At 45.2% G+C, this 23,894-nt stretch overlaps 1 protein-coding gene and 1 pseudogene across 2 annotated transcripts; both read left to right on the top strand.

Moving 5' to 3' along the window:
• The first annotated feature begins 299 nt into the window (after positions 1-299).
• LOC110532933 (serine/threonine-protein kinase D3) lies at positions 300-23,894 on the top strand. 2 transcript variants are annotated; one of them, XM_036987387.1, is made up of 19 exons: positions 300-410; positions 688-899; positions 6,010-6,148; positions 6,299-6,430; positions 6,595-6,752; positions 6,890-7,094; positions 7,328-7,417; positions 8,234-8,381; positions 9,889-10,012; positions 10,713-10,790; positions 11,512-11,725; positions 14,175-14,203; positions 14,377-14,449; positions 14,603-14,709; positions 15,037-15,198; positions 15,338-15,436; positions 15,550-15,817; positions 16,607-16,692; positions 22,567-23,894. In XM_036987387.1, the coding sequence occupies exons 1-19, from the start codon at positions 392-394 to the stop codon at positions 22,630-22,632; spliced, it is 2,409 nt and encodes an 802-aa protein (XP_036843282.1). In that variant the 5' UTR covers positions 300-391; the 3' UTR covers positions 22,633-23,894. The 2 variants fall into 2 exon arrangements, with proteins under 2 accessions (XP_036843282.1, XP_036843281.1); XM_036987386.1 differs by lacking the exon at positions 22,567-23,894 and adding an exon at positions 17,132-17,885.
• LOC110531562 lies at positions 18,069-19,669 on the top strand (annotated as a pseudogene).

Genomic DNA, 23,894 nt, shown 5'->3' with positions numbered 1-23,894 from the left:
GGAAAAACTCCACTTTTCAAGCTGATCCTGATCTGTTTGTTTCCTCATTCTTTTAACACAATGAAACAGCTTGATTTGAAATGAGTTTTAAATACAGATATTGCATGTGTAACCAGGGGCATCCTGGAACACAAGTTACCAGATCTATTTCACATAAACGTGTGTGTTCATTCATACCCTGGGCTGAGGGTGTTAGTAGTGGAGGATGTACCACACAGAGGTGAGTTTCTCAGTGGCTTCCTGTCACTGTTATAAGCCTACAGCTTCACAGGAGGAAACCAAACCCACCAGTGTGAAGAAAAGGTTCACAACAGTAACTGTACTTTTAAGAGTGGATGTTAAGGTGTCTGTTGAAGGAGAGATCAGGCCTGGAAGGTGTAAGCTGGACCATATGGACTCTGGAATATCAAGTAAGCTTTTGTTTCACTCTTGGAAACCAATGATCACTAATGTACTGTAAGTTAATGGAAGCTGAAGAAGTGATGCATGTTCTCCGTAGCTTAAAGTGCCAGCAAAACGTCTTCACTTGCAGCTACTATATGCAGTTGTATGTGTAGTAGATTCATGCCCCCAGTTTTCATTTAAACAGTGCTATATACAATAATCAGTAGTCTGATGCATTAACAAACCAATCAATCATATTGTTTATTGCTTTTCTGCCATGTCCCTCTGTGTCTGCACCTGTAGGTTCTCTCTCCAGCATGTCGATGACCCAGTCCAGCCCTGGTACCCCTGGTCGACCCCACCACACCGCTGCCCCCGGGCCCCTCCAGGCTCCTCTCGGCACTGCTCTGGTCCAGTTCCAGCTAGGCCTCTTCAGGGAGGTGGTTCGGGTGTCTGGGGGGCAGCTCAGCTACTGCCATGCCAAGAGACTGGCTGCAGAGATCATAGAACGCAAGGTAAACCCATAGACCTACATGCAATCACCTCACAAAGTACTGTCACCCCTGATAAAGATGAGAACAAAACACCATCAAATAAATAATACAAATACTGAGCTATAATGTATGCTGAAAATAAATGAGAGAATTGTATTATTTTAAGCTAAAATAGAAAAGTAGATTTTGTTTACCAAGTAACAATTTTTTCCCCCAAAATGCAAGGTGTAAAGGTTATTGCTACTGCTAAAGATTCCTAGAGATGAAATCAAACAAAATTGAATCTGCATTAACATTTTACTTTTTTAAGAAACTGTATTGTGGCCTTCCATGGTTTCCTGTGCCACTGGGGTATAGAAAAACGAGTTAACACACATGTCAAATCCATTCGTCACTCATCACCACGGGGAAAGCAGTGGTGTAAAGTACTTAAGTAGTTTTTTGAGGGTATCTGTACTTTACTATTTATATTTGACAACTTTTACTTTCACTCCACTACATTCCTAAAGAAAACAATGTACTTTCTACTACATACATTTTACCTGACACCCAAAAGTCCTATTCACACACTTATCAAGAGAACATCACTGGCCATCCCTACTGCCTCTGATCTGGGAGACTCACTAAACACACAGGCTTCTTTTGTAAATTATGTCTGAGTGTTGGAGTGTGCCCCTCGCTATCCGGCAATAAACATTGTTTTTTAATTGTGCCGTCTGGTTTGCTTAATGTGAGAAATGTTTTATACATTTCTTTTACTTTTGATACTTACCTATATTTGAGCAAAAATTAACTTTTGATAGTTAAGTACATTTAAAACCCAATATTTTGAGACTTTTACTCAAGTAGTATTTTACTGGGTGACTTTCACATTTACTTGAGTCATTTTCTATTAAGTTATAATTACTTTTATTCAAGTGTGACAAATGGGTGCTTTTTCCAACACTGGGGGAAAGACAAAAAGCTCACAAACGAAGAGAGAAAAATGGTTAGTGACCCTCATAAATGGGCAAAACAAATTTGCTAAAAATATCACTTACAACTATTAAGGCGGCAATTAAGAAGTTTAAAACCACTTGAACAGTGGTAAACTTTCCTGTGTATCTTGTCCCCACGCACAGTGAGGAAGATGGTTCTGGAAGCAAGGAAAAGTCCAAGGGCAGTTGGAGAAATACAGAACTGGGTCTCATCTTGGGGTCACCAAGTCTCTTAATCTACAATTAGATGCCAGCTCCATGGCAATAGGCTCTTCTGGGGTGGCCAGTACAAAGGCCTTTATTTAGCGTGATCAACAAATGTAAACTTCTGGAGCTTGCTAAACTGCACTGGAACCGGCGCTATGGTGATATGAGACAGAAATAGAGGTATTTGTCCACCCACACCAGCAGTAGGTTTGTCATTGAAAGATTGATGCAACGTGCAGAAAATAACCTCATATCTACTGTAAAATATAGTGGTGGATATTTGATGTTATGAAGTTGTTTTGATTCCACTGGTCCTAGCGCCCTTGTTAAGGTCAACGTCATCATGAACTCTACCAGAACAAGTACCAGATCATTTTAGCCAAAAACCTGGTTGCTGCTGGCAGGAGGCAGAAACTTGGCCACAAATGAATCTTCCAACAAGACAAGGACCCCAAGCATGCATCCGAATCCACCAAGAAATGTTTAATTGACCACAAAACCAACATTTTGCAATGACCATCTCAGTCTCTGGATTTCAGCCCCATTGAACACCTTTAGTTTGAATTAAAGAGGGGAGTCCATAAGCACAGACAAAATATATCAAGGATCTGGAAAGATTCTGTATGGAGGAATGGTCTAAGATCCATCTCAATGTGTTCTCCAATCTCATAAAACATCAAAGAAAAAGGCCCAGTGGTGTGCAAAAGAGCAGAAAGTAAATAAAAACAATATGGGGATGAGGTAGGTAGATTGGATGGGCTATTTACAGATGGGCTATGTACAGCTGCAGCGATCGATTAGCTGCTCGGATAAAAAACGTATTTTGTAAATACACAATCCATGTCTCAATTGCCTCAAGGTTTGGAAATTGTTCTTCTTTAACCTGTCTCCTCCCCTTGATCTACATTGACTTGAAGTAGATTTAACAAGTGACATCAATAAGGGATCATAGCTTCCACCTGGATTAACCTGGAAAGTCTATCATGGGAAGAGCAGGTGTTCCTGATGTTTTGTACACTCAGTCCCAGACCTGTGTGTTTTATTTTAGCCAACTACTCTGACTATTGTTGTGATACCATACAGTGGCTATAATCTCTCTTTCGTGCTCTCCATCTCTCTGTTTCTCTCTGTCTCTGTTAATTCAGTTCAGTATACTTTATTGACATGGAAAGAAAACACAATGTCAAAGTAAATATATAGCAACGATGGTCAAAGACCAACATATACTAGACTGTTTGTAATTAAGCAATACAAATGACAATGTCACTCATATTAACAGCAATTTCAACACATATTAATAAAGAATAATCACACTCTTCTCTGTCCCTGAGGTTGTGGCAGGAGGCCACACATTTGGCTGATTAAAACACAGCATTTAGTTTTTTTCACCAAGTTTTGTATTTAAGTTTGTCTTCATCATTTAAGTTTTTTGCAAATTCTTCATATTGTTTTTTATAATTTTTGGAGAATAATGTATTTCTTATGTCAGAATATCTGTCACAGTTTGACAGAAAATGCAGCTGTCTCCATCTCTTCCTGGGTGCAGAATGAGCACATCCTGTCCTCTCTGGGCAGCCAGATGTGCCTGCGACGACCGGTCTATGGACAGTGCTGTGCTAACTGAGTCTGTACATAGTGTTTTCCTCGGTTTTCAGTCGCAGTGGTCAAATAGCATTAAGGTTTACTTCGATTTTTTTGTGGTTGGGCCAGGTTGTGAGTGCCTGAGGCTTTGTTGGGCCAGATTGTGAGTGCCTAAGGCTTTGTTGGGCAAGATTGTGAGTGCCTGAGGCTTTGTTGGGCCAGATTGTGAGTGCCTGAGGCTTTGTTGGGCCAGATTCTGAGTGCCTGAGGCTTTGTTGGGTTGGTAGTGGTTAGTGAACCGAGCCTCAGAACCAGCTGGCTGGTGAATAACATTTGTTGTCTCTTTTTAGGATAATAATCAGAACTAGGAATTGGGCTGATTCAAATTCAATCAAATTTTATTAGTCACATGCGCCAAATACAACAGGTATTACAGTGAAATGCTTACTTATGAGCCCTTAACCAACAATGCAGTCTTAATGCAAATAGTCTGGCTAGCCATTCGATTAGATGTTCAGGAGTCGTCTTATGGCTTGGGGGGTAGAAGCTGTTTAGAAGCCTCTTGGACCTAGACATGATGCTACGGTACCGCTTGCCGTGCGGTAGCAGAGAGGACAGTCTATGACTTGGGTGGCTGGAGTCTTCGACCATTTTTAGGGCCTTCCTCTGACACCGCCTGGTATAGAGATCCTGGATGGCAGGAAGCTTGGCCCCAGTGATGTACTGTGCCAAAAGCAGTACCCTCTGTAGCGCCTTGCGGTCGGAGGCCGAGCAGTTGCCATACCAGGCTGTGATGCGGCCAGTCAGGATGCTCTCAATGGTGCAGCTGTATAACCTTTTGAGGATCTGAGGATTCTGCTCTGCATGCGTTGTTTTGAGTTTTTCTCTGTACTCTGAGGATGCTCTTGCAGAGTTTCAATTGGGTGTTTGTCCCATTTGTCAAATTCTTCTTTTGTAAGCGGACCCCACACTTCACTTGAATATAGTGCATTTGGTAATATTATTGAGTTGAATATTTTGAGCCAGATCCTAATTGGTATGTTTCATTTAATAGATATTTTTAATGCCATAGAAAGGACTCCTTGCTTTGTCTTTCAGTTCCTTCACAGCCAGGTTGAATGTGCCTCTGGAGCGGATTCTTATTCCTAAATATGTGTAGATATGTGTTGTATATGAGTAGAGCCCAGTAAAAATGAATATTTTGGATCGGTTCTGGAAAATCATAATTTTAGTATTTTTGAGATTGACTGTTAGGGCCCAGGTCTGACAACTGTTTGCAGATGATCTAATTGTTGGTGTAACACCTCTTTTGTGGGGGACAGTAGCACCAGGTCATCTGCATTGCATTTTATTTCTGTGTCGTTAAGAGTGAGACCAGGGGGGCTGTTGTTCTAGTGTTTATGCCAATTCATGTATACTGTATATGAATAAATAGACTTGAGTTCAGGTTGTTCCTGGTTCACTCCGCACCCTTGGGAAAATACATGTCTATGTTTATCTCCAATTTTTACAGTTATTCCCCCCCCCCCCCCCCCCCCCCCCCCCCCCCCCCCCCCCCCCCCCCCCCCCCCCCCCCTCTGTCTCTACCTTACCTCTGTGAGAGATGGCCATGTTACTTCATCAGCCAGAGGGGCTGCCGTGTGGTTTAGCTGTGTCTGCAGCTAACTTTCCAACCACAGCCTTCCACACACACACACACACACCGCCGTGCCTGTCTCGCTCAAATCAGCCCCCTTATCCTTTGATCTTCTGACTGTTTCCAGGCAGCAGGTCAGTTGGCCCGTGTAGTCTTTGTATGAGAACTTGTATGCGGTTTGTGTGAATAATCTGTATCTCTCAGATCATTGCACTTCTCCTGTCTATAGGAACAAACACCCAAACAAACACACACTCACACTTGTTTCCATCTCATTTGAAAATCTATTTTCTTATTTTTTTTTATTTAACCTTTTATTTAACCAGGCAAGTCAGTTAAGAACAAATTCTTATTTACAATGACGGCCTAGGAACAGTGGGTTAACTGGTCTAGGAACAGTGGGTTAACTGCCATAGTCAGGGGCAGAACGACAGATTTTTACCTTGTCAGCTCGGGGATTCTATCAAGCAACCTTTCAGTTACTGGCCCAACGCTCTAACCAATAGGCTACATGCCGCCCCTAACGACAGCGCTCACATTGTTCTGTGACCAGTCTCTCTCTATAATGGCCTACCCCTCCCTCAATGCCAATGTCTGTCTGCATGCTTTCGATGATGCTAACCAGACAGACCTCCTCTATAATCTGTCTCTCCTGCTCTGCCTTGATTGATCGATCAGTTGATGTATAGATTTATTGACTAACTGATTGATCATGTTCTGTGTCCTGCAGGCTCCAGACTGTAGTGTGGTGGGTGTTGGGGAGAAGGTCCTCCTGTTCAGACACCAGACAGGCTCGGAACACCTCCTCCACAGACTCACGGACCAGGATGCACTTCTGGACGGCGACCTCATAGAGATCATCCTCTCAGGTCAGACCGGGGTTGTGTCCCAAATGGCAAGCTTTGTAGTGCACTACTTATGACCAGGGCCCACATATGGTTCATTGAATGTACTGAAATGTAGTACGTTAAGTGTCCAGATAAAGTAATGGAATATCTGCTCTTTATGATCTGACTCAGGATCAGCTACTGTGACGGGGATAAAGATCCACCCACACTCCCTGGCTGTCCAATCATATCGCACCCCCACCTTCTGTCATCACTGTGGGGAGATGCTGTGGGGGTTGGTACGTCAAGGGTTAAAATGTGACGGTAAGGAAGTAGATACAGTAATAATTGATCCTTCATGTCATTAATCGCAGTAAGAAACTTCACTATTTATTTCATGTTGAATTGTGTTTAATTCTTTGTCGCATCTACCATTTTACCTAAATAGATTGTCTTAATTATGTCTCACATCTCTCTCGTCTCTGTAGGTTGCGGGCTAGACTTTCATAAGCGCTGTGCGCTGCAGTTGCCTAGTGACTGTAGCCGTGCACGCCGTCGTGTGTGTGGCCCCAGCCTGTCCTTATTCCCCCCTGCCAGGCCCCGAACACACTCCCTCTCCACACCTGCAGGGGGCAGTATGGAGGAGGTCAGCACCAGTCATTATGGGCCTGAATCCATTCCGCTGTTTAAGTGACATTTATGTGTGTGATTCTAAAATCTGACATGAAATCTTTATTCTCTCTCTCCCCCTTCTCTCCATTTCCCTCTCTCTCCCTCTTCCAGATCAGTATGTTCAAGCCCAGGCCCAGACCTCCGTCGTGGGCAGATCAACCGGTGTGGCTGGGGGTGGTCCAGGGAAAGGGTGGCGTGGCGGGCAGGGCCAGGGTGCCACACACCTTCCACATCCACAGCTACACCAAGCCCACCGTGTGCCAACACTGCTACCACCTCCTTAAGGGCCTGTTCCGTCAGGGCCTGCAGTGCTCCGGTGAGAGGGGCCTGAGGTCAGGGGTTGAAGGTCATAGTTCAGATTGGGAGGTTGGTCACTGGGGTACTAAATACATGTATGATGCTTTTTCTAATCATACGTTTCTGAAGCAGGTATGTCAATCACTTGGTCAGATTCCAGATCTTGTGTTACAGCTGTGTCAGTAGTCTATGTACTGAAGTTGATCTCTCGCTCTCTCTCATTCATATATATATATATATATATATATATAGACTGTAAGCTGAACTGCCATCGTCGCTGTGAGTCCTCCCTGGTCCCCGCTGACTGTCCTGGAGTGAGGACGAACGCCAATGGGGAAGGAGGTGCGAGACAATGACAAACATAATGGCCTTAAATGTTAACTATTCCTAATGCTTTCAAGATGAAAGAAAAACGGCATATGTAATTCACTGTGTACTGTATTTACTTATTCAGTGACAGTTTAGTATTGCGGTTTAGTAGTGGTTTAGTATTGCGGTTTAGTATTGGGGTTTAGTGTTGTGGTTTAGTATTGCAGTGTAGTGGTTTAGTGTTGCGGTTTAGCATTGCGGTGTAGTGGTTTAGTGTTGCGGTTTAGTTTTGCGGTGTAGTGGTTTAGTGTTGCGGTTTAGTGTAGTGGTTTAGTGTTGCGGTTTAATATTGCGGTGTAGTGGTTTAGTGTTGCGGTTTAGTGTAGTGGTTTAGTGTTGCGGTTTAGTGTAGTGGTTTAGTGTTGCGGTTTAGTAGTGGTTTAGTATTGCGGTTTAGTATTGGGGTTTAGTGTTGTGGTTTAGTATTGCAGTGTAGTGGTTTAGTGTTGCGGTTTAGCATTGCGGTGTAGTGGTTTAGTGTTGCGGTTTAGTTTTGCGGTGTAGTGGTTTAGTGTTGCGGTTTAGTGTAGTGGTTTAGTGTTGCGGTTTAATATTGCGGTGTAGTGGTTTAGTGTTGCGGTTTAGTGTAGTGGTTTAGTGTAGTGGTTTAGTGTTGCGGTTTAATATTGCGGTGTAGTGGTTTAGTGTTGCGGTTTAGTGTAGTGGTTTAGTGTTGCGGTTTAGTGTAGTGGTTTAGTGTAGTGGTTTAGTGTAGTGGTTTAGTGTTGTGGTTTAGTATTGCGGTTTAGTGTTGTGGTTTAGTATTGATGCAGTAAAGATGTTACACAGACTCCGTGTCCAGTCTGGGCTATAAGGACGACACAGAGGAGGAGGATATGAGATGCAGTATGACATCACTAGAAGACCATGACGATGAGCCGTCTACTGAGGACCCATTCACTGAGATCAAGGAGGTGGGACAACAGCCACCAATCACGTAAGAGGGATAAAATGCTGGGCTTTGATAGGATGTAAAGTTCAGTATGTTTCCACTTTGAGTTTTGATGATTACTTACTTATGATAGAGTATAGTACATCAGTGTATGTCAACTGAAGTTGTAATAGTTCTCTCTCCCTCTTTCATCCCCCCTCCCTATCCCTCCATCCTTCCCTCTCCCTCCCTCCATCCGCCCCCCCCTCCTCCCTATCTCTCCATCCTTCCCTCTCCCTCCCTCCATCCGCCCCCCTCCTCCCTATCTCTCCATCCTTCCCTCATCCCTCCCTCCACCCCCTCCCCCTCCCTCCCTATCTCTCAATCCTTCCCTCTCCCTCCATCCCCATCCCCCTCCCCTTCCACCCCCCTCCCTATCTCTCCTCCCTCATCCCTCCCTCCACCCCCCTCCCCCTCCCTCCCTATCTCTCAAGCCTTCCCTCCCCCTCCACCCCCCCCTCCCTATCTCTCCATCCTTCCCTCTCCCCTCCTCCCTATCCCTCCATCCGTCCCTATCCCTCCATCCTCTCTCCCCCTCCAACCCCTCCCCCCCTCCCTATCCCTCCATCCCTCCCCCCTCCCTATCCCTCCATATCTCTCCATCCTTCCCTCTCCCTCATCCCTCCCCCCTCCCTATCCCTCCATCCCTCCCCCCTCCCTATCCCTCCATATCTCTCCATCCTTCCCTCCCCCTCCACCACCCCCTCCCTCTCCCCCCCTCCCCCTCCACCACCCCCCCTCCCTATCCCTCCATATCTCTCCATCCTCTCTCCCCCTCCCTCCCTCTCCCCCCTCCTCCCTATCCCTCCCCCCTCCCTCCCTCTCCCCCCTATCCTTCTGTCCCTCCCCCTATCCCTCCATCTCTCCATCCTTCCCTATCCCTCTATCCCTCCCTTTCTCCCCCTCCCCCCCCTCCTCCCTCTCTCCATCCTTCCCTATCCCTCCATCCCTCCCTCTCCCCCCTTCCATCCCTCCCTCTCCCCCCTATCCCTCTATCCCCCCCTCCTCCCTCTCCCCCCCCCTCCCTCTCTCCCCCTCCATCCCTCCCTATCTCTCCATCCCTCCCTATCTCTCCATCCCTCCCTATCTCTCCATCCCTCCCTATCCCTCCATCCTTCCCTATCCCTCCATCCCTCCCTCTCTCCCCCTCCACCCCCTCCTCCCTATCTCTTCATCCTTCCCTCTCCCTCCCCCCTCCCTATCCCTCCATCCCTCCCCCCTCCCTATCCCTCCCTATCCCTCCCCCCTCCCTATCCCTCCATATCTCTCCATCCTTCCCTCTCCCTCCATCCCTCTCTCCCCCTCCCCCTCCACCACCCCCCCTCCATCCCTCCCCCCTCCCTATCCCTGCATCCCTCCCCCCTCCCTATCCCTCCATCCCTCCCTATCCCTCCATATCTCTCCATCCTTCCCTCCCCCTCCCCTTCCACCACCCCCCCCTCCCTATCCCTCCATCCTTCCCACTCCCTCCCCCCCCCCCCCCCCCCCCCCCCCCCACCCCTCTCTCTCCCAGTCCGTGTTTCAGTAGTTATATTCCTCTGATGCGGGTGGTCCAATCAGTTTGTCACACTAAGAGAAGGGCCAGTGGAGTCCTGAGAGAGGGCTGGCTACTGCATCACACCAACACCGACACTCTGGTGAGAACACACACAGTAGCTGCGGAGGGGGGAGGGGGGATGCAGAAGAACATTTGTTTTGCCCGCGCTGAAGACGTCTACATCGGTCTGCTAATACAGGACCAGTAAAGGCCCAGTGCAAAATATAAAATCCATGTATTTGTAAATTTAACTTATTTCTATGTGAACGGAAATGGTCTATTAATTTATTTTACTAGACTCTCTTAACCAGAGCAATTTACAGCAGTGAGTGCATACGTTTTCACTCTGGTCCCCCGTGGGAATCGAACCCACAACCCGAGCATTGCAAGCACCATGCTGAGCCACATCACAAACCACTTGCTGTCTCAATGTACTCAGTTACTGTATTGAACATTGTTTTTCTTCATGGTGATGGAAAGTCTACAGGTTCTAACCTAGATGACCAGCCTATATACAATACAGTAATGCACATTCACATTAAGTGGTTTGTAAGGATGGTAAATGAAAACTGGTTGTTTTCCATGTTATTTCATCAAGACAAATATTCATTTGATGTGGATGTTTTGGATCTTTGCCTAAAACAAGAGGGCTCCCGAGTGGCGCAGCGGTCTAAGGCACTGCATCTTAGTGCTAGAGGCATCACTACAGACCCTGGTTTGATTCCAGGCTGTATCACAACCGGATGTGATTGGGAGCCCCATAAGGCAGCACTCAATAGTATATATTTTTTACCCCCCAGAGGAAACGTCATTACTGGATATTGGACTGGAAGAATATTACTCTGTATCAGAATGAGACAAGCACCAAGTACTACAAGGTAGGTCACTGGTTGTTGCTTAGCCTCAGACCTCACTGCCCCTATCTGAGATATCTACCGCAGCCCTTTGTGCTGTTGTCTGTGCCCAACAATTTTTGTACCATGTTTTGTGCTGCTACCATGTTGTGTTGCTACCATACTGTGTTGTCATGTGTTGCTGCCATGCTATGTTGTTGTCATAGGTCTTGCGTTATGTAGTGTTATCTCTTGTCGTGATGTGTGTTTTATCCTATATTTTTATTTAATTTATTTTTAATCCAAGCCTCCATCCCTGCAAGATGCCTTTTGGTAGGCCGTCATTGTAAATAAGAATTTGTTCTTAACTGACTTGCCTAGATCATCTAGCGTTTACTAAACCAAGGCCAGTCAAGGCACTGACCTCTAGTGGCCAAATAGAATATCAACATCAACAAATGTTTTTTCTGTCTTCCACCGTTCCTTATTTTCGGCTCCCGAGTGGCGCAGCGGTCTAAGACACTGCATCTCAGTGCTAGAGGTGTCACTACAGACCCTGGTTTGATTCCAGGCTGTATCACAAACGGCCGTGATTGGGAGTCCCATTGGCCCAGCGTCGTCTGGGTTAGGCCGGGGTAGGCCGTTATTGTAAATAAGAATTTGATCTTAACTGACTTGCCTAGTTAAATAAAAGTATCCCATGTCTCAGCCTTTTCCTTACATTTTCATCCATTCTCCTTTCCGTCTTCCCTCCCTCCATCTCTAGGAGCTTCCTCTGTCTAACGTGCTGCAGGTGCGAGGCCCCGCCCAGCTGTCTGGCCCCTTGTTGCCAGACAACAGTGCGCACTCGTTCGAGGTGGTGACGGGCACGCTGGTATACTGTGTGCTGGCGGGCAGGGACGGGCAGGCCTGGGAGACCGCAGTACGCCAGGCTCTGATGCCCGTCCAGAGCAGCGGGCAGGCGGGCAAACAGGGACATGGTGAGTCAGAGAGTTAGCTAGCATGTTTGGACTGTGGTAGAAGTGTAGTCAAAGACAGTACAGTATGAACACGGGCAGAATCCCCGATAACACTTGTAGGCGATGTCATGGCGACGTTGGCTAGCTAAACTCATGTGCATAAACATGTCATCGGGTCTAACGGTCGACTCGCTGCGAACTGCACATGTACAGGCCGTCAAATCAAATGCACTCCATCCATATAAAGTTGTTGATGAAAATGAAAACGTTAGTATGTCACTTTTTTTACGAGGTAAAATAAGGCCTGAGAAAACTACGGCATTTATTTTTTCAGCAGCAAGAGAGAAGTTAGCACAATTATTCAATAGGTTTCTCCATAATGACAATCTCAATACGGTCAAATTGCTTCTCCGCATTTCTCCCTTTGTGATTGATAGTGAATGGTTAAGAGGTGGGGACCCTCAGCAAAAGGGTTCCAGCCAGTGAGGGGCCTAAGGAGGTACATGCTGGTGATCCCCATGCCTGTTTGCTGCTGCCATTCCCCATCACCACATGAGAGACAGAGAGTAGAGGAACAGACATAGATGTCAATGGGCAATTTATTTTCATCAAGAAACTGGAACAAGGCAAAGGAATGGTCATTGAATTACCAGCTGGAATGTTGATTATTTCTCCAAATGTGCTTATGATTTGAGAGTTTATTGTGTGGTATATTATCACCACACAGTTGCTTCTTGCTTGTGACTTTCATCAATAATCAACGAGTAAGACTCATTCCCAATGTCCTTTATTAGCTCAGGCCCTATAAATGCATTTATGAGCGCTGTGCATTTTGTTCTGTGGATATTGATTCCTTTATTAGCTACGTCTTCAACAACACATCCCAGGTGATCCACAGTTGCAATGCTGGAGCGACATGTAATATGTGCAGCCATCTGTAACTGATCGTTTAACTGTGTTATTCTCTCGTACAAATGTAGTCCCTGTGTCAGACAATGTTCTTGCATTAGAAAATGGAGCCGCATTTCTCTTGTTTCTCCGTTTGTGCATGAGAATTAAGATCGGCGTGATGGACTCGATTTTTTTTTTTGCAATAACGTTACACACCGTAAGCTTGTCTGTCATCTCCTGGGGTGCTCTTAGTCTATTCCTTTATATCCCGTTCTCTTTCCCAGTCTTTGCGATATTTTCGCCCATATTTTGCCCATTTACCTGGCATTCTGACAGTAGAATCGTATCTTGACAGTAAACTGGCGCGTCAAACCGGTTCGTTCCTCTGACTTCAACTTTCTGCCCAATGTTCGCTAGTTAGCTGGATACATACACAGAGGAAGCACATTGTTCGATCCTCTCTCAAACTATTGGACGATTGTCAGTTTCTCTCCCTTCCTGTGTTGGCTTTAAATATTGGTAGAACTGGGGGCGGTCAGGATACAAAGAAAGAAGCAAATCATTTTGAGGGAGAAGTGTGTAGCAATCTAGCGCTGCTGTTCGTTGTTGAATTCATGATGCGGTACACTCTCTCGAATGTACCACACACACTCCCCCCCGGTTCACCCCTCACTTCCACTGACTGTACATGAAGCTCCTTCCCCGCCACCACTCACTAACTCTCAACAGCAGACTGCCTCATATGCCTCACAGCCTGGTAGTCAGCAGCAGTTGGTCACAGTGAAATTCATAGATGATAAAAAAAAAGAGAAATGCCGTGGCGGCCGCAGTGCAATATAGAATTAGCCCCAAAACCCGCAACCCATATATGCTCACCCGCGATATCGTTTTCAAAGTAGAACAATGTACAGGAAAACCGCGAACACGGCAAACCTTAATAACATGTTCAACTACGTAAGACATTGGAATCTAGGTCATGCCTTTTAGATTTTGAGAACATTTTAAATTAAGGAAGCATGTGTCACTTCTCTCATTGGCCGTGTTCGAGAGCATCAAAACGACTGCAGGTGACTGCCGAATGACTGATCTACAAATCACCTCATCATAAATAACGACTCGTTATTATTTGTAGATCAGTCAGTCAGTCACGATTTATCCCTGCTATACATTGCGTTTTTGATCCTCTTGAACACGGCCTATTGAAACTCAGCCTGGTCTGCGTGGTCTGTCTGGCAAATGTCGGTAGTCTCACAATGTTGCACCTCTGGGTTTAGAAACTCTGTGGTGTCTATTGTTCTGAGACATGCAAATGAGTGACATCCGAGTAATGTATTTAGACAATTTGGTCATTGAGGTTTCTGTCTGAACCCTCTGTGAGCACCCCGACACTCCACCATGGCATCCTGTGTCACTGTTGGCCAAACTCTCCATATCTCTGTGACATGCCAAGGGATTGTCTTTCACATGGTTTGCATAAAGATTTTGAAGTAAAGCTGTCATCATAAGGGATGTTAGATTTAGTTCATGTCCATGCTCATATTCCATAACTTTTGATCAAAGAATACTCTTTCTGTTATAGACCATGGACCCCAGAGTGGAGAGAAACCGGTAAGTGGGAGGGGTTGGTAGGATGGAGGGTAATGGATCTATATTGTGTATGAACTCTCAAAGACTCGTTGCGTTTGTCTGAAATGGATAGATGAGTAACTAACACTGTATTTGTGTGCTCTGTACATTTGTGTTTGTGTGTGTGTGTGTATTTATGTGTATGTGTCTTTCAGGACATCAGTTCAGTGTATCAGATCTTCACCGATGAGGTGCTTGGTTCAGGACAGTTTGGAGTGGTGTATGGAGGTGGGTTTGACATCACTCTAGATACGATACGTTACACTAGAAGAGATCCTTTCTATACTGTTACCTGTTAGGAACATTTAGTTTCTTCTATTCAGATGATATACTGTATTATCATTGTATTAGATGGCTAGCTGAGAGTACTCTCGTCCCCAGGCACCCACAGACAGTCTGGTTACCCAGTGGCCATCAAGGTCATCGACAAAACCCGTTTCCCTACCAAACAGGAGAGACAGTTGAGGAACGAGCAGGCAATTCTACAGGTGAAGGTTCTAGATCTGTGTGTTTGGATTCAATTTGTATTACAGGGAGTTAGAGTATTTGAAATGAACATGGATTCTACAGGTCGGTGTGGGTGAGTGGCGCAGCGGTCTAAGGCACTGCATCTCAGTGCTTGAGGCGTCACTACAGACACCCTGGTTCGAATCCAGGCTGTTTCACAACCGGCCGTGTTTGAGAGTCCCATAGGGCGGTGCACAATTGGCCCAGTGTCATCTGGGGTTGGCCGGTGTAGGCCGTCATTGTAACTGATTTGCCTAGTTCAATGAAGGTTAAATAAATAAAAAAATCCATTGTGTGTGTGTGTCCAGAATCTGTCTCACCTGGGTGTAGTTCTACTGGAGGGAATGTTTGAGACCCTGGAGCATGTCTTTGTTGTCATGGAGAAGCTCCACGGAGACATGCTGGAGATGATTCTGTCCAATGAAAAGGGCCGTCTGCCAGAGCGCACGACACGCTTCCTGGTTACACAGGTACTGGTCACGTAGCAAGGGAACACTGATTGTTTCTTCAACGGTCTGCGGTACTGAAGTAGTTCTGGGGAAAAGTAGTACTTTTATAATACTTGTCTGTCATAATTTGCTGCATATGTGTGTGTGTGTGTGTGTGTAGATTCTAGAGGCCCTGCGCTACCTGCACTTCAAACACATTGCTCACTGTGACCTGAAACCTGAGAATGTATTGGTGGCCTCCCCAGATCCTTTCCCTCAGGTCGGTGTGTGTACACATGTCAATCTCCCTCAGTTTGTCTGTGAGATTCTCTACTTGGTTAATAATCCTTCCACATCAGACTTTACGCTGACTCCTCTCCTCCTTCCTCTCAGGTTAAGCTGTGTGACTTTGGCTTCGCCCGAATCATCGGCGAGAAGTCTTTCCGCCGCTCAGTGGTGGGCACGCCGGCCTACCTGGCGCCCGAGGTCATCAGTATCCATGGTTACAACCGTTCGCTGGACATGTGGGCGGTGGGCGTGGTCCTGTACGTCAGCCTGAGCGGAACATTCCCCTTCAACGAGGATGAGGACATCAGTCAGCAGATCACTAACGCTAGCTTCATGTACCCCCGTCTGCTCTGGTCTAACATCTCACTAGAGGGTGAGTCTGCACCCAGCCTGCCCTGGTCTAACAACTAACTAGAGGGTGAGTCTGTACCCAGCCTGCCCTCGTCTAACAACTAACTAGAGGGTGAGTCTGCACCCAGCCTGCCCTGGTCTAACAACTAACTAGAGGGTGAGTCTGCACACTGCCTGCCCTGGTCTAACAACTAACTAGAGGGTGAGTCTGCACCCAGCCTGCCCTGGTCTAACAACTCACTAGAGGGTGAGTCTGCACCCAGCCTGCCCTGGTCTAACATCTCACTAGAGGTTGAGTCTGCACCCAGCCTGCCCTGGTCTAACATCTCACTAGAGGGTGAGTCTACACACTGCCTGCCCTGGTCTAACATCCCACTAGAGGGTGAGTCTGTACACTACCTGCCCTGGTCTAACAGCTCACTAGAGGGTAAGTCTGCACACTGCCTGCCCTGGTCTAACATCCCACTAGAGGGTGAGTCTGCACACTGCCTGCCCTGGTCTAACATCCCACTAGAGGGTGAGTCTGTACACTGCCTGCCCTGGTCTAACATCTCACTAGAGGATAAGTCTGTACACTACCTGCCCTGGTCTAACAACTAACTAGAGGGTGAGTCTGCACACTGCCTGCCCTGGTCTAACAACTAACTAGAGGGTGAGTCTGCACACTGCCTGCCCTGGTCTAACATCTCACTAGAGGGTGAGCAGAGGTTTCTCCTAGTGTTTTGTCAAAGGCGGGGAGCAGAGGCCAATGAATCAGCATTCAGGGCTGACATTGCCTCTCTCGTCTCTGTCTCTCTCTCTGTCTCTGTAGCGGTGAGTCTGATCAACAACCTTCTCCAGGTGTCAGTGAGACGTAGGTTCAGCGTGGGGAAGGCCCTGGGACACGCCTGGCTACAGGTAAGAGACCTCAACCTGTATGAATGGACAATCACTGACAGGCTGGGGGGTTATTTAGGATACTGTGTGTAGAGGTAGGGATTCAGATGTTTTCTGAAGATGCCAGGGACTCTGCTCTCCTAGCGTCATGGGGAAGCTTGTTCCACCATTGGTGTATCAGGACAGAGAAGGGATTTGACTGGGCTGAGCGGGAGCTGACCACCCGTAGGGGTGGGAGGACCAAGAGACCCTAGCCATAACTCTACCACATACCCTAACCCTATCCCAACCCTTCTCCTAACCATTTACCCTAACCCTATCCCAACCCTTCTCCTAACCATTTACCATAACCCTATCCTAACCCTTCTCCTAACCATTTACCCTAACCCTATCCCAACCCTTGTCCTAACCATTTACCATAACCCTATTCTTAACCAAAACCATGACCTTAACACCCCAGGACTTCCAGTTGTGGTGTGACCTGAGGGAGTTTGAGCAGAGGATGGGCTGCCAGTACCTGACCCATAAGGGAGACGAGGACCGCTGGAGACACCACGCCCAGGAGAGAGGCCTGCTCTTCCCTTCTCACCTCCCCTGGACACCCGGGCACGACAACAGCCTGTGACCCTAGGCCCAAATGTGAAAGGTCAATGGCCGGACAAGATGACTACTGGTGTGTTTCAGTGGTGACCAGCAAAAATAAAATAATTCTGATGAACTGACAAAGAAGCACACAGCGACCTATGTTTTTTTGTATGGACAAAAGTCTTATGTGATCACTGATTTGTTTTGCCATGATACTCCTATACTGCCTGCATCTGAGTGATGGAAGCCAGGAGAACAGGCCGTGGCTCGGGTGGCTGAAGTCCTCGATGATCTTCTTGGCCTTCCTGTGACACCTGGTGTTGTAGGTGTCCTGGAGGTCAGACAGTGAGCACCCGATGGTGTGTTGGGCTGAGCGTACCACCCTCTGTAGAGCCTTGCGATCAGCGGCGGTGTGGTTGCCGTCCCAGGCCGTGATGCTCTCGATACCCCTGTCCACTCGATGGTGCTGTTCACCAAACAATAAACAGTATTGCTAATCCCTTGACTCGACACTCAGTAACTTGCTTAATTTTATCAAATTTTTGCAAATGTATGGTGTTTAAAATCCTCTATATAGAGTGAAAAATAGATACATTTAATTGGTGCTATTGTTTAGGAGGTTAATATTAAAGGGTTTAAATCTAGATTGTCTTTCTCTATCGCTCTCTCCTCCCCCTTTCCCTCTAACCCCGCCCTCTGGCAAAACCCCTCCCACAACCTCTTCTGAGAAAACAAAACTGATCAGTCTCATCTTTCTCCAGAGGAGTCATGCCCATGGGGGGCACAGATTTATCCTGTTGAATTTTTGTTGTTGTTCCTCTGTAATAATACTAGCAACCTAGCAATTGTATAGAGTTGAATTTAGCTAGCCCAGATAGGTTCCCAATCTCCCAACCTCATAGCTAGCTACTAAGAAGCCATTTCTAGAGTAGCTAGCTTGTCTAACTATACTATATTAGCTGGCATGCCTGCTGGCAAGGTTGGTGGACTTTAGAAAAGCAAGGAATAACTAAAGGTACTAAATAATTCCTTTCAATCTTATGCCCAGATTTTAGAAGAGATGCAGAGAAGGGCATTTAGTTTCTTTATAAAAAGAACAACCAGTCTGGAGGGTACAGACAGTTTAAGAGTTATGCTTAAATATGCAGAAAAATTGACATTTTTGAAATAGAATTAAACATAACGAGTGTGGCTCTAGATTTCAGGAAAAATAAGATTCAGGTGTTTGAAACATGCTAAATTCTCCACCTTCCGAACTGACGGCCTAGCTCCCTCCAGAACTCCCTCAAGCCTCCTCATGTACTTTGTTCCCCCTCAGATGTTTGGGCTGCAAGACACCTCTGTCTCCCTCTGTCTCTGTCTTTGTCTGTATGTCACACTCTCTTCTCTCAGTCTCTCTGACCTGTTTATGCTTTTTCCTACTCCATTGTCATTATCAATCCAAACTGATCAGAGTCTCTGTGTCGTCTGTCTGTGTGAGAGTAATCAACAGTCCAAATGGCTCAACAAGGATGTCTGCTGAACCAGGACCAGCTCTGTTGTTCTTTCTGTCTGGATCTACTGAAGGAGCCGGTCACCATCCCCATGTGGACACAGTTACTGCTGGAGCTGTATTGAGGGATGCTGGGATCAAGATGATTGGAAGGGTGTCTTCAGCTGCCCCCAGTGCAGGAAAAACCTTCACCCAAAGGACAACTTTCATGAAAAATAACATGCTGGCTGAGGCGGTGGCGAAACTGAAGAAGACAGGACTCCAGGCTGCTCCCACTCCTGCTCTGTGCTATGCTGGACCTGGAGATGTGGCCTGTGATTTCTGCACTGGGACCAGAAACCCCTCATGTCCTGTGATGTGTCTGGTGTCTTACTGTGAGACTCACCTCCAATCTCACTATGAAATCCCTGGACTTAAGAAGCACAAGTTGGTCAAAGCCACCGCCCAACTACAGGAGCACATCTGTTCTCATCATGACAAACTGCTGGAGGTTTACTGTCGTACTGATCAACAGTATCTGTTATCTGTGTGTTATGGATGAACATAAAGACCATGATGCAGTGTCAGCTGCAGCAGAGAGAACTGAGAAACCGGTAAGACCAGAACAACTTGTTGGAGATGAACAAATCATTTAAGATAATATGGGAGGGCTGTTTGAATATGAGAGAACATATGCAGTTAGTTATTCACATGAAAAAGATTCTCCAAATGTATCACCATTTGCTGCTATCAAACCCCATCATCTCAGTTTGAGTCCAAAGTTCAGTCTGCGCTCTCTGATACATGTACTGTAAAGCAATAATCATTGAACTAACAACATAGATAATATGACTTTGTATGTTTGTAAGGATATTAGCATACTGTTGGCTGTGCCATATGGTGTCATATTATTTTGACATAAAACATTGACATTAGAAGAGTTTCTACCTGTAACGGTATTCTTGATGAGAAGGAGAGTCGGACCAAAATGCGGCGTATCTATTGCAATCCATGTTTAATGAAGTAACACACTAAACACAAACACTATCAAAACAATAAACTTAACGAAAACCGAAACAGCCTATACTTGTGTAACCTAACACAGAACAATGACACTAAGGACAATCACCCACGACAAACTCAAAGAATATGGCTGCCTAAATATGGTTCCCAATCAGAGACAATGACTAACACCTGCCTCTGATTGAGAACCATATCAGGCCAGACATAGAAATAGACAAACAAGACATCCAACATAGAATGCCCACCCAGTTCACGTCCGGACCAACACTAAAACAAGGAAAACACACACGAACGATGGTCAGAACGTGACACTACCAATAAAGCTTGATTGGTCAATGAAGAGTGTTTCTCCACAGAGCCAGTTGGGGATGAGTCAGCAGTTCCAGCAGAGAGTCCAGGACAGAGAGAAGGTTCTGAAGGAGCTCCAACAGGCTGGTCACATAAACATATTAAACAGATTTTATTGCAGGTGTAGAGGAATGCTTATGTTCCAAGCTCCAACAGTGCAGGGATATCTAACAACACAAATCAATACACACAAATATGTGTTTTAATTTTTTTATAAAAAATATAGAAATATTAGGATGAGGAATGTCGGAAAGCACAATATAAATAAATATATATGATGGGACGTATAGACATTACGGACATGAATATATGGATTGAATATGTAGTTTATTTGTAGAATATGTAGGATAGAATAGTATTTGTACAGCAATTATTATATAGGATAGGTGTTGTCTAGAGTACAGTATTTACATATGAAGGGTGTAAAACAGTATGTAAACATTACTGAAGTGACCAGTGTTCCATGACTATGTACCTAGGGCAGCGGTCTCTAAGGTGCAGGGTTGAGTAACTGGGTAGATTATGGTTAGTGACAGTAACTAAAGTTCAGGGCATGGTACTGGGCGGAGGCCGGCTAGTGGTGACTATTTAACAGTCTGATGGCCTTGAGATAGAAGCTGTTGTTCCTTCTCTCGGTCCCAGCTTTGAAGCACCTGTACTGACCTCGCCTTCTGGATGCTAGCAGGGTGAACAGACCGTGGTTCGGGTGGTTGAAGTCCTTGATGATCTTCTTGGCCTTCCTGTGACACCGGGTGCTGTAGGTATCCTGGAGGACAGGCAGTGTGCCCCTGGTGATGCGTTGGGCAAGACCGCACCACCCTCTGGAGAGTCTGTCACATGTGTTGAATACAACAGATGTAACGAGGCTATATACAGCACCTGGTGTTGAAGGCTGAGCTGTAGTCAATGAACAGCATTCCTACATAGGTTTTCCTCTTGTCCAGATGGGACAGGGCAGTGTGCAGTGCTATGGAGATTGCATCATCCGTGGATCTATTGGGTCGGTATGCAAATTGCAGTGGTTCTGAGGCAATGATGGGCAACTGGCGGCCCGCAGACAAATAAAAAATAAATTGTTTATTTTTATTATGGGGGGGACTCAGTCGGGGTCTCAATTTACTGTTGAGATTCAGAATAATAGAAAACAGAAGGTGCCATTTATACATTTGGTTGTGCATCAGCAGTCACTCAATTATCCCATGTCGGATATTTTATGTATTTATTGGTAAGTTAGTCTAGCAGCCAGCTATCTCAACTTGTAGTAAGCATTACTGACCGGGATGAGGCACATTGATCATCAGTTATCATATAAAAAATTGCAAACATTTGCCTCACCTTATTGCAAAATGTGTAGAATTGCAGGAAATGAGCTGTAAAACTGAAAAAATGTCTCTCCGCCCCATGGCATAATGAGTAGAATTGTTTGAAAGGAGGTATAAAATTGCAAAATGTTCTCTCTGCCCCATGGCAAAATGTGTAGAATTGTTTGAAATGAGGTATAAAATTGCAAAATGTTCTCTCTGCCCCATGGCAAAATGTGTAGAATTGTTTGAAATGAGGTATAAAATTGCAAAATATTCTCTCTGCCCCATGGCAAAATGTGTAGAATTTCAGCAAACTTGTTTGAACACAACAGCATTGGAGTTGTATCATGCAGCATTGCAGGAAATTAATAAATAATCATTTTCGCTATCATGAGGGGGGTCCGCTTAAAAAATGTTTTGCTCCCAAGTGAGGGGTGGGGTTGGGGGGTTCGGAGTGGTTACACAGACCGACAAGCCACTGCGCCCCCTCATGATGAGTTCCAGTGTTTTGTGGCTCCCACCCCCATAAAAGTTGCCCATTCCTGGTGTAAAGTGTCGGGTAATGTGGAGGTGTTATGATCCTTGACTCTCAAAGCAGACCAGAGAACAGTTCTTAAAATGTGGGTCTGTTTATCACAGAGATACATTCAATTGTTCTATTTAATTGTGTGCTCTTTATCCTGAAGTAACTAACAGTGTCTATTTACTGACACTCCTCACAAACGCTAAAATATACATGTAAATATATAACAATAGTAGATATAGTCAGACTAGTTAGCTGCTTATCTGATATTGCTAGAATCTCTACTCGGCTATAATCAGAGACAGGGCAGTATTTGACTTAACAATCCCACTTTATTTGAAGTGCATCTTATGAAAGCTTAAAAAAGTCTTCATATTGGCTTCCTAAGCGCTACATATATTTTTCACAAATCATCTATAACTGTTATGTGGTATAACTTAGTGACATAACCATACATTTATTTGCTCACATATATTAATCTATTATAGACCATGAAATACGGTTATAGATGACTTGTGACCCATTTATGCAGCACCCACTTATGAAGCATTCTTAAGATGCACTTCAAATACAGTGGGACCAAGTTAACTTATTGTTCTATCTATCTCCCGTCATTGGTCTCTGCTCTGCTCTTCTCCTAGGCTCCTGTCAGCTCACACTGGACCCAAACACAGCACACAAACTGTCTGAGGAGAACAGAAAGGTGACAACCCCATCCAGGTCCAGTCTGGACACTGTTACTGGGTGGTTGAGAGGAGTGTTCAGTATGTTCATACAGCAGTCTCCTATAAAGACATCATTAGAGGGTCAGCTAAAGACTCCTTATTCTGGCTAAATGAAACGTCCTGGACTTTAAACTGTGCTAGCAATGATGATAGTTTCTACCACAATACTGTTATGACTAAAGTATCAGGCCCTCTGTCTTCCAGAGTAGGAGTGTACCTGAATCACGAGGCAGGTACTCTGTCCTTCTACAGCGTCTCTTCTGATACAATGACCCTCCTCCACAGAGCCAAGACAACATTCACTCAGCCCCTCTATCCTGGGATTATGCTTTGACATAAACTGTGGTAGAAATCCCCATGCTTTTCCCCCCTCAAAGAATAGATATTTAGCTATATAATTCCTTCACCGTTGCTCTTTGGAGATTGAAGGAATTAAATATATTTTGATAAAACAATGTTTTAATCTTATACTGCATGTTCAAATTCATCAAGTGTTTCTGACACAATGACCCTCCTCCATAGAGTTCAGACAACATTCACTCAACCCCTCTATAAGGAGTTTGGGGTTTGTTATCAGCACAGTCATGATACTTCAGAGCTGTGTAAACTGTGGTAGAGGTCACCACACTAGAGTGAAGCTTTATAATGCTCTTTTCTGATTTGATCATGAGATATTGATTGACTTTACTGTTGTAATCTCAGATTCGTCACGATATATTTTCACTTATGTCAAATACTGAATATTGTTAATCATCACTAATTATTATCTATGTACTGTATGTCAATGAATCAAAATAGGTTCCTTGGTATTAATCTGTTGTTTTCCTACTAGCATGTAATACGTATTTAGGTGAGAATCATAAACTCTACTCCGGGTTACATTTTCATTTATTCATGCATTGATGTCAATAGGAGACATAGTGAACATTTGGCTAAAGTGGAAGTTAGGATTTGCCCCTAACATCATTGGATAGATTTCATTGGGATAGTTTGCTCTTAGGTTGCACATACCGCTTGATCAACCATCATAAACCTGTCCAGCTGATGGGGCTGTTTGCCAAACAATAAACAGCATTGCTAATCTGTAGATCCGACACTCAGTAAATCAGTAATTAGCTACATTTTCTATGAAATCTTTGAAGATGTAGGGTGTTTCTAAATCTCTATTGTAGTGAATATTAGATTAACTGATTCTCCTGTTCATGGGCTTGATAATAAAGGGTTTAAAACTCTTGTCTATCTCT

This window comes from Oncorhynchus mykiss, chromosome 9, assembly GCF_013265735.2.
Source record: "Oncorhynchus mykiss isolate Arlee chromosome 9, USDA_OmykA_1.1, whole genome shotgun sequence".
Lineage (NCBI taxonomy): Eukaryota > Metazoa > Chordata > Actinopteri > Salmoniformes > Salmonidae > Oncorhynchus > Oncorhynchus mykiss.
This window is presented reverse-complemented; position numbering and strand designations above follow the sequence as displayed.

Bases quoted from the DNA above. Each gene is read 5' to 3' on its own strand.
- LOC110532933 (XM_036987386.1), top strand. The intron at 900-6,009 runs GTAAACCCATAG...TGTGTCCTGCAG, and splicing joins CAGAGATCATAGAACGCAAG to GCTCCAGACTGTAGTGTGGT. The intron at 6,431-6,594 runs GTAAGGAAGTAG...TCGTCTCTGTAG, and splicing joins TCAAGGGTTAAAATGTGACG to GTTGCGGGCTAGACTTTCAT.